This window comes from Leucopleurus acutus (genome assembly GCF_964270905.1).
Source record: "Leucopleurus acutus genome assembly, chromosome: 6".
Classification (NCBI taxonomy): domain Eukaryota; kingdom Metazoa; phylum Chordata; class Mammalia; order Artiodactyla; family Delphinidae; genus Leucopleurus; species Leucopleurus acutus.
The window spans coordinates 71903004-71921843 of NC_139149.1; the positions used below are offsets into that span (position 1 = coordinate 71903004).

Sequence of the window (18840 nt, forward strand, 5' to 3'; positions counted from 1 at the left end):
AAATGAGGCTGGATTTCTTTTCATTGCTTTATTGCGTTTCCTATAAATTGACTCTAGAGAGAATATGTTTATATAGTAAGAAGTATTAAAACATATCGTGGAATAAAATTTCTGTTTTTCCTTTAAAGCAACCTAGAAACAACATTGTCTTTGGAACGTTACCTCAAGCAAGCAAGCAAAATATATTTGAAAGCCAAAAATCAGAGGGAGGGTATTCATCTGTGAGCTTCATGTTTTCACTACTATATTGATTCCTTTTGTTTTGCTGAGAAGACAAATTGGCTCTTCAGAAAGGCTGAATTCAAACAGTAGTTTTTATTATTCTTTTTTCTGTCTAGAAAATCTTAACATGAGCTGGAATATTCTCAGCATACAAATAAGCCAACGGATACTGGCTGTGGCCCTTTGGAAAACTTTGTATGGAAAAGGTAGTGTTTCTTCTTTATGGAACAAACAGGAATGTTTTGCAGCTCGCCTCCTTTCTCTTTTTGCTAGCCTTGGCATTGTGCTGGGGAGTCAGATCTGTCCATTAAAATGGTGTGTCTTGAAACATTCTCTTTAGAAAAGAATTCTGCAAAGCAGATGAAATCTTAATTTAGTTTTGAATACGTCTCTCAGAGGAGTAGTAAATTATGTTTCTTTGTAGTATTGCGGTTACCACCCCACAGCAGAGAAGGGCATTGACATCCTAGTGGAGCCAGCTGATTGATTAACGTTATTGATTAGATCTGGAAGATTGTGTTCTGTAAAATTCAAGGCTGATTGAATTCTGGATTGGTATGGCAGTTGCATCTAACCAGTTTAAAATTTTCTGTTAACAACATTCACAAGTAAAACAACATTTTAGGGGGCTTCCCTGGTGGCGCAGTGATTGAGAGTCCGTCTGCTGATGCAGGGGACGCGGGTTCGTGCCCCGGTCTGGGAAGATCCCGCCTACCGCATAGCGGCTAGGCCCGTAGCCATGCCCGCTGAGCCGGCGCGTCCGGAGCCTGTGCTCCGCAACGGGAGAAGCCACAACAGTGAGAGGCCCGCGTACCGGAAAAACAAACAAACAAAAAAAAACAACATTTTAAGGAGTCTTCATTAAAAGATGGGATGAAAGAATGAAATAGAATTATTATAAACTACACATTAAGAGAAAAGGATTCTGAAATTATTTGCCATTCTTCTCTCTATAAGTAGGAAGCAGGAGACAGTCATGAACTGTAAAGGCCAAATAGGATTCATCAGGAGTTTACTGAAAATTCCTAGTCATGATGATACAGTTGTGTTCAAATTTAAGTAGTAAACCAGATGAAGGTTTACAGAGTTCGTAGGACAAAAATAAATCAGAGCAAGTAGTTTAGGAATTATTTTTAGTCCACTTTGAACGTACATGGAAACAAAGGATTCAGCTATGTCAGACTGATTTTTTTTTTTTTTTTTCTCTGTACTTTCAGAGCCTGGCAAGTGGCAGGAAGGCATTATCAACCCTGGACTTGTGTTGGGTTCACAGTAATAGCTTCCTGAATGGTTGGATCAGTGGATAAATGTATGCTTCCTGATGGGTTAGGTGGAATTGATTGACCAGTGTGGCAAAGGCTAATAAGGCAGCTGTGTCTAAAGTGATGGCTGGCTAAATATAAGATTTGATCTCTACTGCTCAGTTCTTAACCTAAAGCAGCTTTTGCTATCTTCTCAGGCATTGTCATGAGAAAGAATTAGAAGCACTTAGTTTAGAAGTGGTAGTTTCTTAATCTATTAAGTCCAACAGTTAAAAATTAAATGATATACTGAAGTTCTAAGATGGAAAATTATTCAGTCAGATAGAGAGATGGGCGTGTAGTCTAACACTCAAAGTCAATATAGCAACTGCAGGTGAACATTTATTATGCAAAGTCTCTTTGACTTTTTGAAGGAACTTTGAAAAGTAAGGTTTTTGCTCTCAAGATCCTTAACATTTAATTGATGGAGAGGGCATAAACATATGTAAATATAATTTAACATAAGTTGCCATAATATGCCCCATTATGAGTTTCAAAGTGCTGTGGGAACCTAAGGGAAGGAGAGACAAACTTGCAATCATTAAGGGACTGATTTCCCAACTGCTTATGGTTTAATTACCTGCTTTTTCGTCACCACAGTTTTAGAGCCTACATGACAGGGGGTGGCTCGAAAGCAATAAGGAGAATGTTTTTTGTGCTGATTGTCTCTCAGGCCAGACGGTAGAAGGAGGAAATAGAAACTAAGATTTTGGTTTGTGTTTTTATATTTACTCACCTATTCACTGTAGGAATACATTTTCCCACTTCTATTCTGTTGTTATTTTTTACAATTTCATCTTAATTATAAAAGATTTCAAACATAGAAATATAGTCTATATAGTTTCATCACTGAAATTAATCAAATATTAGCCTTTTGCTCTATTTGTTTCAGATTTCTCTCTCCGTCTTTTTTTAGGAAATAAAAATTAAAGGTCAAATCAAGCCCCACTTTCATCCCCTTTCCCTCATTATCCAGAATTCATCACTATCCTGAAACTGGTGTTAATCTGTTTCAAAAACTGGAACAGATGTGCATACATATTATACATATCCTTTAGCAGTTTGATTTTTTTTTTACTCAATATCATGTTCATTGTTGATACATTAACATCTCATTAATTCAGCTTAATTGCTACATAATAGTCCATTGGATAAAAAAGCCACACTGATGGGCAGTTAGATTTTATCTAGTGTCTTTTCAGTTTTCAATAAGCTTCAAGAAATATGAGAAAATTTAAAAAGCACCTATACTTTTTATTCAATATGTACAGTTATTTGTATTTGGTGCATAATAATTATTTCAATATGTATTCTGTTCTCTTTATTTATGAAGTAATACTGCTTTCAAAGCATTCAAAATGAAAGCAATTCATCAGGAAAACGATTCATGTCATACCTAGTATTGGTGTGAAGGATGCGGTCTTAGCCTTGGAAGGGTGTTAGCAAAATTATTTTTTAATGTGGTAAATATTACTTTCGATGTGTGCTTAGGCCTGACACAGCATGCTTTGTGTCGAAGGATGAGACCACCATTCGATATCTGAGACAAAAGCAAAATGCTGAATTTGTCGCATGCTTGATAGGGAGAGCTATGTTGGTCGGGCACAGTTTTTCTCAGAGCAGGAAACTGACCTTACATGGAGGTTTTTGAGGAAGTGTTGAGTTCTGGGATTGACGGGCTTTCAGAGGTGTTGTGGGATGACGTTGGCAGTGGAATCCGGCTTCTCCGGTGAGGCTTTTGCTGTTTGGGTGGCAGGGCAGAGGCACAGTCGTTGGAGTGAGTCTGCTCCCGATAGGCTGATGCTTAGGAGTGTTGGTCACTGAGTGGTTGCCTTACAGAGGGGCGTTCATTGAGGCAACTTGTCAATGTTTGATTGGTTAAAGGAGTTGCAAACCAATTCTGTGAAACTGAAGGCCCCTAACTTTGGTGCCCTTTCTCATGCTAGTCCTTCTTCCTGATGTGACCTTGCGTCAAGTCTATTTTAAAATTTAGCTACTCTTTCGAGTTTAGCCTCAGTTAATTCCTACTTGAAAATACCTCACATTCTCACTTAGAATTCATATTTCCCTTTTCTGCATACCTATAATACTTTGTTCATATCATTTTTGTATGCCTTTCCTGCTAGATTTTGAACTGTTTCAGACCTGAAACTAGGTACTATTAAATAGAATAACATAAAAATTTAGCAGAGCATAGTTTCTGATACAAAGATGGTGTTGAATAAATAAAAGTTATGATATGTGCTCCACTGGATCTGGCATTTAACCTGATGCCTGGTCAATATTCAATAACTGGTTACTCAAGTGAATTTCATCTGGAGTTTTGAAAATATTGTGATGCTACCTATGGACCTTTCTTTCATACAAAATGCATACTGCTTTACCTTTTAAGATCTTTTGATTTCATGTTATTTTTTTCACTGAAAAAAGAAATTAATGATTTGTTCTGCTTGAAATTTCCAGGCCAGTATATTGCCTCTCTGCTAATACTGTAAACTGCATCCCATTCAGGCTGTAGTAGTCATGCTAGGGTCATGCTTTAGGCACTCGTTCTTCAAACACCTGAATTTCTGTTTACTGGTCAGTATTCCTTTCAGATGTCTAATTAAAGGGAAATTGCTACATTTTACTAAGTTGTCAGAGGAGCATTGGAGAAAATTCTGGTACTCATTCTGTTTAAATCTAACCACTCTCCCCACAGGGTGGGTCTCATCTGCTTAAACGAAATGCTGACAGTTAAGTTTAAGACCCTTTTAAAAAAGCCATGCTGAAGCATGTATCTGGCAGGTTCTAAATAAGTTCCATTTTCTCTGTACTGATTTAGACATATTTTGCATGTAGAAAGAATAAGGAGAGAACAAGGAGAATGTCTTCTGAAAAAGGGAAAATGGATGTTTTATTAAGTCCTTTCCACTTTATTTTCCCGTGAATAAAGTCTATAAATTCACCAATGCCATCCCAGAACAACAAAATACATAGTATATGTTTAGTATATGTTGGGCTCTTTGTCAGGCTATTGTTTGTCTATTTAGTTTTGTTCATAAGAAAGCTCTCTCAACCTGTCAAGAGGGTGTGAAGGAAAAAAAACAACAAACAGTGTTAGGAATGAAATTTAAAGTAAAAGGAAAATAGAATAAATGATTTCAAAACTTTACTGAATAGTTTTCATGGTAACTCCCTGGGGAGACAGGAGCAGTCATATTGATATATTGACTAAAGCAAAATAAAATATGAATACTCTTCTGTTTACACTATAAATTGGTATCATATTCTGGAAAGCAGTTTAGTAATACAGATCAAGAAGCTTTAAACAGTTTATACATTTTGGCCTATTATTTTTCCTCCCAAGGAAATAATTGAAAATTCAGATGGAGATATATGTACATGGATTTTAATTAAAGCATTGTTTGCAAATGCGAAAAATTATAAATGACTAAACATACACTAATGGGAGAATAGGTAAATGAATAACAACCCATAGAATATTCTTCACTAATGAATATGGTAATTTTGAAAAATATTTAATAGCATGGATACATGTTCACAACACAATCTTAACTGAAAAACACAGCATATAACATTCTTTATCTATTTTCTTTTTTCTTCTTACTATAATGCATGCTCACTGTAGTAAGTCACATCACATGTTGTATGTAGTAAGTCAGATGGTATCACCCCATGACCCAATTAATAATAGTCAGTGTTGGGCTTCCCTGGTGGTACAGTGGTTGAGGGTCCGCCTGCCGATCCAGGGGACACGGGTTCGTGCCCTGGTCCGGAAGGATCCCACATGTCACAGAGCGGCTGGGCCCGTGAGCCACGGCCGCTGAGCCTGCGCATACGGAGCCTGTGCTCCGCAACGGGAGAGGCCACAACAGTGAGAGGCCCGCGTACCGCAAAAAAAAAAAAAAAAATAATAATAATAATAGTGTTAACAATTTGGTCAGTTTCCTTCACACCTTACTTCATGCTTATATAAACATTACACAATTATATACATATATACAATATGTTTTTAATTTTATAAATCTATTTATAGATTTAAAAAGTACTGGGTGAAATCCAGTACTGTATGGAATCCAGTACTTTTAAAATCTATAAGTAACTTGGATGGAATCCAAGTTATTTCTGAGAAATTGGATTAGGAAATTTTTTTTATTTTTCTGTATTTTCCAAATTATCTATATAGAACATTAAAAAAAAACACTGAGTGTAGCCATACCTGAGTTAACCAGGCATTTTGAATATGAGGACACAGAGATAAATGATTAAAAAATAGCAGATATCAGTGATTTAAAAAATACCCAAAACCACCAACAATAACTATTAGTAGAGTAGCCACCAAGGTCAGCTTTCTTTCATGTCAGTATCCCACGTCTCTGATTCCCTGGGGTGCTTATGCAAACCATGGAATAAATGTGCATGCCTGTTTCAAAGATAAGAAGTTTAAATTCTTTTGTAGTAAAAGAAACAGAATACTTGAAGAGGATGGCTTTAGGTCATGACCCTATCCCCTTGGGATATACTTATTGTTTAGGTCAGTGGTTCTCAACCTTGGCTGTGCATTAGAACCATCTGGGACCTTATGAAAATTTGATTCCCTGGACTGCATCTGCAATGATTCTGACTTAATTGGACTGGGGTGGGGCCTGGGAATATACTAAAGGTTCCCCGGGTAACTTTGATATCTACACAGGGTTGAGAACCACTGTCCTAGGCCAAGAGAGTTGCACATGCTGGAAAAGGTAACAATAGTAACACATCATGCAACTTGATAATTTTGAGGTTTTGTTAGATTTTCATTTAATATTTCATGTATTTGTTTATTCAAGCAATCAGTCACACATTCAGAAAATAATTGAGTAGACACATGCATGTTTACAATTCTACATGTGTTTTTTCCAAAGAACAATTGTTTTCTGGAATGTTCTTACTAAGACAAAGTGAACAGGCAGTTTTAGAAAGATGGATGCTAAGAGTTCACATGTGACTCGTTTCTTGCCTAACATTGTTAACCAGAATAATTTAATCATACAATTCTCTTAACTCAAACATCTTATGTGCACTTTTTTTGGCACTCTCACTCTTTTCATTTGATTCTCTCAGGTAGATATTTGAAGGCAACTAATTTCTTTGCATCTCTCACAGTGACTAGTACAGATCATGCATATTGTAGGTGCATGTGTAGCATAAAATGACTGCTCAAACCCAGACTCTGGAACTTTCTTGGTTCACAGTCCTTTTAGTGCCTCAGTAATTTTTTTTTCTTTGTGGCCGGACAGCAACTTCTAACAACTTAGTAGTCATTTGAAAAAAATAATCCATATTTGCTAATTACTTAGTGGGATGTACTTGTCTGTTAGACACTGCACAACTTCTCTGACCCTGGAGTGAGATGGAACACTGCCATCCTCATTTCTGTTCAACATTGGTTTTCATGCAGTGTTTACTTTTTAGCAGAACAATCACTGAGCACTCAACTTCTCAAAGATCTCATGTCATTGATTTGAGTATAGAATGTTGAATTATGGACTCTCAAATTAGTTTGCTTTCATGAAAATTTAAAATATCTCCTGACACCTCTGAGTTTGTTGTGTCACCTTTGGTGGCTTCGAGCATAGTTTAGGTTTTTGTGGCCCCAAATCTGGGGCTTCTGATGTTTTTCTGTTATAGGCACGACAGAGGATTTGTCTACTAAGTTTTTGTTGCTTATGTTGTTTGCTTTAGATATCCAATTGCTAAGCCTACGCGTACATTCTAACAGAAGACTAGTCATAGTCTTTCTTTTTTATAGCACTAAGATGTGGAACCACTAAAAATAGATACTAGAAAAAGCACTTGGATTCAAGGCACTGTACTAATAAGTACTTTATAGTATCATATTCTTTGATTCTATCATGTTTTTGAAATTGAACGATCTCACAAAACTTCCCTGATGCAGGACAGAGAGGAATAGGCTGTCCGTCCTGTCGTGTTGGGCTTAGAGATGGTGGTCTTTGGGCAGTGCTTGACTGTTCTCTTGGCAGGAGGTGGAGGGTGCTGGCCATTCCAGTTGGGATGGACCGTGACCCTACCTGAAAGCCCATTCTGGAGAAATGTGCTAACGCGGGCTCCAGGAATGAGTTCTCTCTTATGCCAGGTCCCCTGGCTTGGAGTTGTGCAGCCCAAAATAATAATCCCACTTTACAGTTATTTGCTCTTTGGAGTATTACATCCTTTCTGGGAACTTGGTGGGGAATATTTTGGGGGAATAATTTGAGGGAGGCATTTTTAGTTTGGTACGCTAAATCTTTTTCAGGATATTAATTATATAAATAGCAATAGCTTGATTCTCCTTTTGGCCTGGACGACATAGTCCTTTCCAGACTTCATCCATCAATTTTACTAAATTAGGGATACTTAAGGAAATTGAGTCATTAAGTTGCAAAGGAGGCTAGAGTACTCTGTATTCAGTTCAAAGAGTTCATACTTAATTCATTCCCAAGTGGGTATTGTACACCAGCTAACACATCTAACCCGATTTCCATTGTTACATTCACGAGAGGGAACATTCATTGATTGTTGGTTCTCTAAAGGTCTTCTCTCCTATATACGATCATTAATATATTTGAAATACCTAAGGGAAAAACATTTACCACTCACAGATTCCTAATGGACTTTTCCTTTTAAATAGCGTTTTATTAAGAAATCTAAGTCTGTGTGAAATAGATTTTGTAACAACTTTATATTTTTAAATTCAATTATTTTCCCAAATGGGTTTTTTTCCCTTATAGCAGTCTCTTGTTTTCACCCATATTACTTGTTTCCATTTTTATTGTCAACTTCAATTTTGGCTCCTTGATGATCTGCTACAGAGATTTTTCCAATTAATTATTTAGAATTGGGCAATAATTGGTAGAACTTAATCGTTATTTAATTGCTTTTCTAAGGAAAAGCCACAATGGTTGCCCTAATCTTGTTTTGTAAAGTTCTTTCTCAACATCACAAGAGTGAACATATCTGTTGAAGAAGTTATTGAAAGAACAACTGGTAAAGAATCAAAGAATCTGTACTTTGCTTAAAGTACATAATTTATGAATGTTCTCTGCACAGAAATGGTTGCTTACACATTATCTCCTTGCCCCTCCCTCCACTGCAAGACTTATGTACTTCATATCACACACTTGCATCCTCCCTTGCAGTTATTAAGTTGACCTCTCTGGGCATGGCTGATGCGTTTATTTTTCATGTTGTTTTTTACTCTTTATCCTTTTGCTGTTACAAATCTTAGTTGTGAGTGTGACCTGCCAGTAAGTGGTACCTGTTGCCTTCTGCTGAATCACTGAACGTGAAAGTGGTCTTGGGACCCCTGAGACATAGAGCAAGAAGGACTGGGAGGGTAGGACTCATGAGAAGTATAATTTTGACACAGACTTTAAGGAGGTGAGAGTAAGACATTTGGATATGTGGGAGGGGGTGGGAGGTGGGAGAGAGAACTCTAGGCAGAAGGAACAGCCTGTGCAAAGACCCAAAGGTGGGCACTTGCCTGGCTCAAGGAAGTGCAAGGGGCCAATGTGGATCAGAGGAGTGAGGATGGAGTGGCGAGGATTAAGCTCAAAGACTCAGTGGGACACGTCATCTCAGGCAAGGACCTTCTTGAGGGAAGGGGATGATGTCAGTCAGCATATGCTTGCTGGGTAAGTCACTAAATTCCCATCTTTCCTCTAAGGAGGAGTATCTGCTTCTCACGTTTTCTTAGCTCAATCATTTGTCTTTGGTGGAGACTTCACATATTCTGTTTAACCTCATTGTTCTTTGCTCAGTCTTAAAAAATTTTTTGCTGATTTTTCTCAGGAAAAGAAATCTCTCTTTCTCTCAGTCTTTTCATCTGCGATGCCATTGGGCTGTCAGTTCTTCTGTCACTCCATACTTAGCACCTTCGTATATAGTGTACGTAATTAATGCATGTTGGGTGAAATTTGTGAGTGAATGAATAATTGTGATTCTGAGGCAGGATGAAAAATTGAGAAGACAAGATAAAAGTTAGGATGAGAAATGCCTGTGGAGTGAGCTTGGGCAATATGTTTTAGGATTTTGATTTGTTTATTTATCAGACTGATTTATTTCTACTGAGGGAAGGGGCCCTGTGGGTAGGCAAGAAGGAATTGAGTCCAAGTACTAATGGTTCACTTTCTCATTTGTTCCCTATTCAGTCATCTGCAATGTGCTTGTTCTTAAGTTATAAGGACTCTTTTTTATGTCATTCATTTCATTAGTTTTGGTGAATCACACTCATTTAAGATTCTGGTCCTAATGGAGAAAATGTGCATTTTACTTGGTCTATAACATTTTTCACCTTTGGAGATCATGTCCTTATTCTATCTCTGTAATTTCTTCTTAGATCTGACATTTTCTCTGTAATGAATATTAGTACAATAAATTTGTTTTTGCTTCAAACAGGCACAGATTTTTTTTCTCTTAAACTCCACAGCCAGTAAGAATTTTGGATCCAATCTGATGCTTAAGCAATGAAAAGGAGGCTTTTCTAATTTATTGAACTTTTTCTTTAATTCAGCTCCCTTTTGTTCCTTTAAAAGAAGGAGGCTGTGTGTCCATATTTGAAATGCTGTAAAGATTAAACTGTTGAAGCCCTTTCCACCCTGCTTTACAGAATGTGGAATAATATGTTCCTTTCTTTCACAAGCCCCTTTGTTGTCCTCACTCTTTCCTAAACTTTCGGCCCTCCTTCCAATTAAATACGGAAATTGTGCTGGTACCCGGGAGAAAGAATTTTAAAACTACTTTGTTGGTATTGTTTTGTAATAGTGAAAGTAAAGTTAATCTTTGATGTAATACAATTGCATTATATTTATTTAGCAAGTTTTGCTACTTACGTGTTCTCTAGTCAAAATTTCCAAGTTAAATATTTTTAGAGAGAAGGAAAAGTCATATTAATTTCCAAAAGGAAAAGGAATCTTAATATTTGTTTTTGTGATTATTGTAATAATGTAAAATGTTTCTTATTGGCAACTGTGGGATTAAGCTCAAAATTTCACCAAATACTGGGGCCGGAAAGCTGGCTGTAATTTCAAGTGGCTTCTGTAGAAATCCTATAATTATCATTCTTTCCCCAGTTCGTGGTCACTTCTGATCATCTCTTCCTCTCTTCCTTCATTTCTTCTCTTTTTCCTGCTCTTCTCATCTGCCCTCCCTTCCTCCCCACCCCTGTTGCATTCATCTAGAATCTACATGCTGAACTCTGGCAAAACACAAGGCTGAGTTTGAAGCAGTATCGGCTGTCAAGGAGATTGTTCTCACAGAGAAGACAAATGCACAGAAAGTAAAACATACACCATAAATACTATGTGCTATCAGACGAATCAGTCCAGAAGAAAAGAGCCCATCTAACTGGGATAAGGCCACATTTATTTGAAGAGTGTCGTTTGACCTAAACTTTGAAGGATAGCTTGGGATTTTTGATGGGTAGAGATTAAAATTAAGATTTTTTTCAGATAGAAGAAAGGAATGATATAGCAGGAGAGTGGGTTGGTCTTGGATAGTGACTAGTGACCCATTCATGTGACGATATAAAGCAGAGTTCTGCAAACTTTTTCTGTAAAGTGCCAGAGAGCAAATAATTTCTTCGTAGACCATATGGCCTGTGCTGTTGAAGCAAAAGCAGCCATGGGTAATCCATAAATGAGTATATTGGCAGTGTTCCAATAAAACTTTATTTACAAAAACAGGCTGCAGGTCAGAGTTGGCCTGCAGGCTGTAGTTTGCTAATCCCCATAAAAGAGTGGTTAGTGGGAAATAAGGCTGGAATGGAAGGTGGTAGCCAGATGTCAGCTTTTGAATGCTAGGCTAAAGGCTTGGGAATTAATTGAAACTCTCTTTAGTGAAACCATGATGATGTCTCTACTAAAGGCTTTAAATACCTTAACATTTAAATGTGGAACCAGATGTTTTCTATTTACATCCTAAGATATCTGTATAGCTAGCTCTATTCCAAGATTTCTCTGACTGAATATTTTGTATGAAAATGGTGGGTGGAGAACAAACTCTAGGCCTCTGAATGCCCCCAGTAAAGTTTGATTTGAGTCATAACATCTTTGAGTCATAACATAAAGTCTCCACTGGAATGGACCAAAAAGTCAGATCATGGAAAACAGGAGAGAATGAATGGGCAGGCCCTTTGGAGATCTGAGCTCAAAATGTCCACAGTTTCCCTGTTCAAGAAATGATAATGTGAACTGATTCCAAAATAGATATGAGATCCACATTTTTTAAAAACCATTTTATTGAGGCATGGTTGACATGTAAAGGCTGTAGATATTTAATGTATGTAACTTAATGAGTTTGGGGATAACTATACACCTGTGAAAACATCGCTACCATCAAAACCATAGACATATCCATCACTTCCCAAAGTTTCTTCCCGCCCCTATTATTATTATTATTTTGTGGTAAGAACACTTAAAGTAAGATCAATCCTCTTAGGAAATGTTAAATATATAGTACAGTATTGTTAGCAATAGGCACTGTGCTGTATACTAAATCTCTAGTATTATTTACCTTGCGTAACCGAGACTTCACACCCTTTGACCATCACCTCCCCATTTCCCCCTCCTCTCAGCCCCTGGCAATTACCATTCTAATCTCTGCTTCTATGAGTTTGAGTATTTAGTTTCCACATACAAGTGAGATCATACATTATCTTCGTCCTGTGTCTGGCTTATTCCACTTAGCATAATGTCCTCCAGCTCCATCCATGCTGTTGCAAGTGGCAGGATTTCCTTTTTTTTTAAAGGCTGAATAATATCTCATTGCATGTATATACGAGTTTTCTTTATCTGTTCATCTGCTGATGGACGTTTAGGTTGTTTCCATATCTTGGCTATTGGGAATAATGCTGCAGTGAACATGGGAGTGCAGGCATCTCTCTTTGAGACTGATACTTATAGGAATAGTGACACATGTTGATTCTGAATTTCTACATAATTTCATAGAAGATTGTATTAGGTACTATAGAAAGTTGTTCTTGGTTTCAATATTGCCTTTTTAAAACTTCCTCTATAGTAATGTCAGATAATTCTGCAGTACTGTTTTTTCACGTTTCCTTAGAATCTTCCTCAAGGTAAGAATGTATCCTATTAATGTTTGCAGCCCCATTACCTAGCTAGTGCAGATCTGGCCAAAGTCAGGCAGTCAATAAATATTTGTTGAATGAATCAATGTAGGTAAACATTTCTAATTGTTCCCAACCAATTATTTAATTTCACTATATTTTTGTGTTCTTTATTTTTTTATAGCTCTCATTTAGAATGCATAAACCTCAAAGCTTTAAAATTTTCATTGTTAAAATATTTTATTAAATTTTATCTGTGATCTGTTTATAAAAACTTTATCTACCTAGTATATTTTTAGCACAATATTCCTAGAGAGGAAAAAAGTTGTATATTAAATTATTGTAGATGCTTGAAACATAATTGAAAAGAAGTAGGCTTGTTTTTGTACTGGAGAAATCTGAAAAAGTTTCTCCATGGGTATAGTTGTAACCTACATAATAGTAACAACATAATAAGATGATGTCAGATTCTCTTGAAAAGAAGTGGGGTTGTAATTTCTCAGCGCACTCCACTTCAGATGTCGTCAAATAAATAGCTATTTTGGACTTTGATTTACCTATCTATATCCTGTAGCGAAACCATAATACAGTGTTGATTCTAATGTGCTTTTGCAAGAACATTTCTTTATACCTATTTAGTAGTCTTTCGAATTTGTGATTCTCATTCCTTAATGCTTCTAATCATGTGCTAAATAGTTAAATCTTTGTCAGCAACCTCAGACCTCGCTCATGGGTGTGTATTTTATTTTTCCTTGTTTCTCTCAACATTTAGATTATATGTTTTCTTAGGGTGCAGTTGAAATCATTTGATATTGAACCATTTTTAAACCAATGGTGACATACTGAAAAGAAAATTATGTGGGCAAGACGTAATGATTATAATTACATGACAGAGAAAATAATATGGGCATGGAAAGCTGAAAAATACAATGGAGAAGAGTAGGTAGATTATGGAGACAAAAGCACCTCTGGTTGAAAAATCATATATTTAATCACACAATCTGCCCCGTCTAAATGCCAGAGTATTTATGTTGGAGAAGAGAGCTAGTGAGGGGGATTATTATGGATATATATTACTTCTGGCTGCCAGTGCTGTTTGCCTGGTCAAACTTGACATCACAGAAGTCAGAGGCATCCTGTTTAAGTCAATGGCAGGTAATTCTTTATAACTTTTTATTTGAAGGAAAAAGAGTTGTTTGTGCCTCTTTAATTGCTGTAACCAGGCTTTCAGCCAAGATTTTGTTTTTCGGGTTTTTTTTTTTATTTTAATGCTATTTTTGCTGCTGCTTATGTCGGGGCCAGAAAAACCAGGCTGAGAGAGGGGATGAGCAGGTCAGAGAATCAGCAAATGAGCACTTCCTTCTCTGCACTGATTGGGAGGAAATAAGTGAGCTAGTGAATATGATGGAAACCAAATTCCTAAGGCTTCTCAATGAGAGAGAATGTGGAGTAAAACACATGGAACTTGGAGTAAAATGAACCTGTTAATCCTGCCTGTAATTTATTAGCTGCTCAACTTTAGCCTCGATTTCCTTGCCTTAAAAGGGGGAAGTTTTGCAGGTTTGTATTAGGATGAAATTGGACAACATGTGTAAAGTTTCTAGAACTGGGCCTGAGGTAGCAGGGTGTGTGTGTGAATGTGTGTGTATTATACAAATAACTAGTTTTTCCCATTTGAGCTAGAGAGGACAGTGCTGGTCAGGCCTACAGTATGTCTTAAGTCTGTTAGGCAATCTAAGGTACAGACATAGGGGATCTCCACAGACAGAGAGGCTATGAGTTTGATAGCCAAGATTTGACCTTTGCAAATTGTTTTTTCTGAATTTGATACTCATTTTCTCATCAAATTTATTACATTAACATTATTAGCACATGTGGAAAAAAATCGTCCATTCTGGATTAGAAAACATTTTATGAATCAAACCCAGCTGCAGAATGCCAGGAGGCTTTAGGGTGTCTTATTTTGGCAACTGTACTTTTACAAAGATGAAACATATGGAATATGCAGAGGTTTTTTTTTTTTAATGAGTTTAGCTTAAGATCTTACTATACATTGGACTTTGTCTATAAATCCAAAGGCTCTGAGAATTTCTAAAATCTTTGGAGCAAACAAATTAATAAAAATTCCCTGTTGAGTCCCATTCCTGAAAATGCTGTTGAAGGAACCATTGTAGGTACATTTGATTTGAATAAGACCCATTACCAAATTTTAATAGGGAATGTTAATTCTCTTATCTTCTAGTTATGTGCAGTCTCCCTCTTATGTGGTTTCTCATATTTTTGGTACATTAGCCTTCCCTCCTTTGCCTTCTCTTATAAAAGATAGGGGAGCCTATTAAATAAAATATCATATATTTACAGTTGTATCCCATGTCATTTAAGGTACTTGCTTTGGAAGCAAGCAACAGAACCCAACTCTGGCTACAAGATTCGGGGGAGGGATTTTGATATAGCTCACAGATCAGCAGAGGGACAGTACAACCCAGCTTCTGGAAGGAGAGGGACATGTAAGCGCTGGAAATCACAGAGAGTAGGAGTTCATAGACTCTCTCAGATGATTCAGCTCCAGCAACTGTTAGCCTCTGTGTATCTTTATTCACATTTTGAGGGCCTGACAGACTGTCTGGCCTGCATTAGTTAGATGCTTTATGCCAGTGGCTCAATAAATTTTGTCTAGGGGATTAGGGGCAAGTGACTGGGGGAATTATTTTGAGTTGAGCAGCAGCTACTTGTCTTCTACACATAACTAGTGTTTTGTACTAGGTGGCTCTATTCAAGGACATTGGTTTAGAAGCCCATCATGCCCTGTTTACATATGGCAACCTTTTACTTTTTTGCCTAAGAGTTGTATTTCCCATTTGAATTTGAAGCCATGGTTTGGCATCAGCATGTATGTATGATTACTTTTTTCTTTTTAATTGATGTTGTATAAGAATTTAAGTTCTCAGTGATGATTGCAATCATACATTCCTTGAATTAACTTGAGTAATGTGACCCCAGGACTCACTATAACATGATGTAAAGATGGCTTTGGAGTCATTCATGGGGGGGACACTTGAAGGCTGACACAGCTTCTTTTTTTTTTCTTTTAACATCTTTATTGGAGTATAATTGCTTTACAATATTGTGTTAGTTTCTGCTGTATTGACACAGCTTCTTAATGACTGTGAGATTTGAGGCAGTTTGCATAGCTACCTGAATGTCTGAAATCTCACTTCTTCATCAGTAAAATGGACTTGCTATTATATATTTTACAAAGGTATATTGAGATTTATTTTGATAATATACACACAAGGCTTGGCAACAGGAACATGTATTTATTCCTAGCCCTTTTTCATATTTTGATTTTAAATTGTTAGCAACATGATTTATTTTAGTGTGAATTTATATGATGGGGAGGTAGTTAAATAATTTGAGGAAAGCTTGGAGTTATGGCCCAAGGCTTAGTTGACCTTTTAGTACCAGATGCTCCTGAATTTTTCTATTAAAAGTAATGATAGTAATGACTGCTCACAAATAATTTAACCTCCCACAAAGGCTTTTTATTATTAAAAATGCCGAGAAAGTAGAGGTGTGGATGAACATCAGTTATCTGTATTTTTCCTTGTAATCTATTCTCCATATTTACATTTGAATATATACAAAGTTGTTTTGGAAATTAACCATTTTTCAGATATACTAATGGAACCTCATTTTAAGGTGTGACTCTACAGGAGTCATTTTTTCCCCCAGTTCTTCCCATTTCCATGCTCTAAAGTGGGACTAGAGTAGCTTTTAAGGGTATAATCAGGCAATTGTAGTGCAATAAGAGCACAAGCTTTGAGGAGAGACTGTGGCAAGTTTGTGTCTGGTTTCCTCCATGGCCAACTTACAAACCGTGCTAACCTGCAGTTACCAATATATGAAATGAAGACAGTCGTATCTATCTTAATGGGGATGTTTTGAAGAGAAAATGGAATGATGCACTTAAAAATTAACACAATGCCTGGTTCATTAACCGCCAACACATTTTAGTTCTTATTAGAGTTAATTATTATCATGTATGAGGAAATATATGAAAAATATGTTTGTGTCTGAATATGTAAAGAATTGTGTTTGGATAACATTTAACCTCATTTTTTGATTCTTAAAAGGATAAGGACTATTTTATAACTTGCTGAATGGTACCTTTCCTAGGACTGGGCAGTTACAGTGGTTCTATTTGTATTTAAAATGTCTTTGTATGGTCAAAAGCAATTTAAAGTCTAGCTTATCTTAACAAAAAATAGATACGGTGTGACAACAGTTTTGTAGCAATATTGCAACTCAATCATTGTTGACTAGGATTTTTTACCTGACGTGATGTTCTTGCTAAAAATTCTTTTTAAAAAATGGGTTTGTTTACACAAATGCATAACAGCATAATTAATCCTTATGAGATGTTTCTTATTGAAGTACTCATGTTTATGAAGTGGTCTCCAGTTGTGAAGTAATAATTTTTGTTATAAATAACGATACTAACATTAGATGTGACAACCAAACACTGTACTGAGCACATTATTTGCATTATTTTATTTTACTAGCTCAAAATAGTTGCTATCTCCTGATTTTACAGATGAGCAAATGGACCGAGAGGTGAGTAACTCACCCAAAGTCACATGTCTAGGGAATGGCAGAGATGGACCTTGACTGGCTGCAGAGCCCATTATGGTAGAAGATAAGGCATCTTTAGCAAAGGTGTTATGATACAGGCTTTGCAAAGGCATTTCCATGATGGTAAAAGTTCTTTTGTAGCCAGACATTATCATTGGTAAATGCATGGACACACTGTCAAGATCTATAAGGCTGGAGGTTTAAGTAGAAAAAGCTTTAATTCTTATTTTCTTGACTTCATTATTTTCACATGTTGTATCTATATATTTAATGGATAATGTTTTTTTTATATTTTAGAAAAAGGGTTTTTTTTAACTTAAGTATAGTTGATCTACAATATTAGTTTCAGGTATACAGCATAGTGATTCAGTATTTTTGCAGATTATGTTCCATTATAGGTTATTACAAAGTAACAGCTATAATTCCTTATGCTATACAATACCTTCTTGTTGCTTATCTATTTTATAGATAGTAGTTTGTATCTGTTAATCCTATACCCCTAATTTGTCCCTCCCCCTTCCCTCTCCCTTTTGATTACCTTAAGTTTATTTTCTATGTCTGTGAATGTGTTTGTTTTGCATATACAGTAGTGTTATTTTTTAGATTCCACATATAAGTGACATCATAGTATTTATCTTTCTGACTTATTTCACTAAGCATAATATTCTCTAGGTGCATCTGAGATTCTGTTTTGATATCTTGTAATTTGGAACTAAAACACATCCCCTGCTTTCCAGACAACAGAACAAAATAAAGGAGCTAGCCATGCACTAATGGGTTTGGTGAGATGGCATTTTAGTCTAAGACCTTTGACTGTATTTTAAATTAGTATTAAATCTATATAACTTGATAATATTAGAAATTAGTAACATAAAGTAAAAATTATTTTCCTAAAGCCCGAAACTCTTTCCATTATTCACTGTTCTCCCGTCTTCTTCTAAATGGCAGAGAAAATGGAGTGATAATCCTGCGCCGTATTAATAATAAATTCAAATTTATTCAGTTTTAGGGAGAATAATGAATTTGTTGGAATGTTTAACACCTCTTTCTATCCATCCATGTGTATGTGTTTCCTAAATTTTTCAACAGTTTTGTACTGTTGGTTCAGGTGCCTTAAATGACATTTTAAAGTATAGTGACATATGCTTTCTAGGATATAACGTGCTGCGATTTTCTTTTTCTCTTCCAGTGTCTGTATTTATGCTGAAGGTCCAGGTGAATGACATTATCAGTCGCCAGTACCTGAGTCAAGCAGTTGTAGAAGTGTTTGTAAACTACACGAAGACAAATTCCACAGTAACTAGAAATAATGGAGCAGTGTTGATAAGAGTACCCTACAAGTTAGGACTCAGCCTAACCATTATTGCTTACAAAGATGGCTATGTGTTGACACCTCTGCCTTGGAAGACTGGAAGAATGCCAAGTAAGCAGTTAAACAATGTTTTGCTTTCACTAAATGTAAATGATTTTTTTCTCTTGTTCTGATAAACCGAAAATGAGACTATGTGAAGCCAATATAAGGAGGTTAGAAAGGCGTGCCAGTTTGAAGAAAACATGAAGGTCTTTTTCCTTCTACAG

At 36.3% G+C, this 18840-nt stretch overlaps 1 protein-coding gene across 1 annotated transcript in view; it reads left to right on the plus strand.

Annotated features, from left to right (window-relative positions):
• The window catches only part of FAM171B (family with sequence similarity 171 member B), a gene marked incomplete at both ends in the record, with an annotated part of 62657 nt that overhangs the window by 17002 nt on the left and 26815 nt on the right, over window positions 1-18840 (plus strand). The window contains one exon of the mRNA XM_082841296.1: window positions 18452-18685. Coding sequence (XP_082697422.1) covers window positions 18452-18685 — 234 coding nt within the window. The remainder of the gene's footprint in view (window positions 1-18451; window positions 18686-18840) is intronic.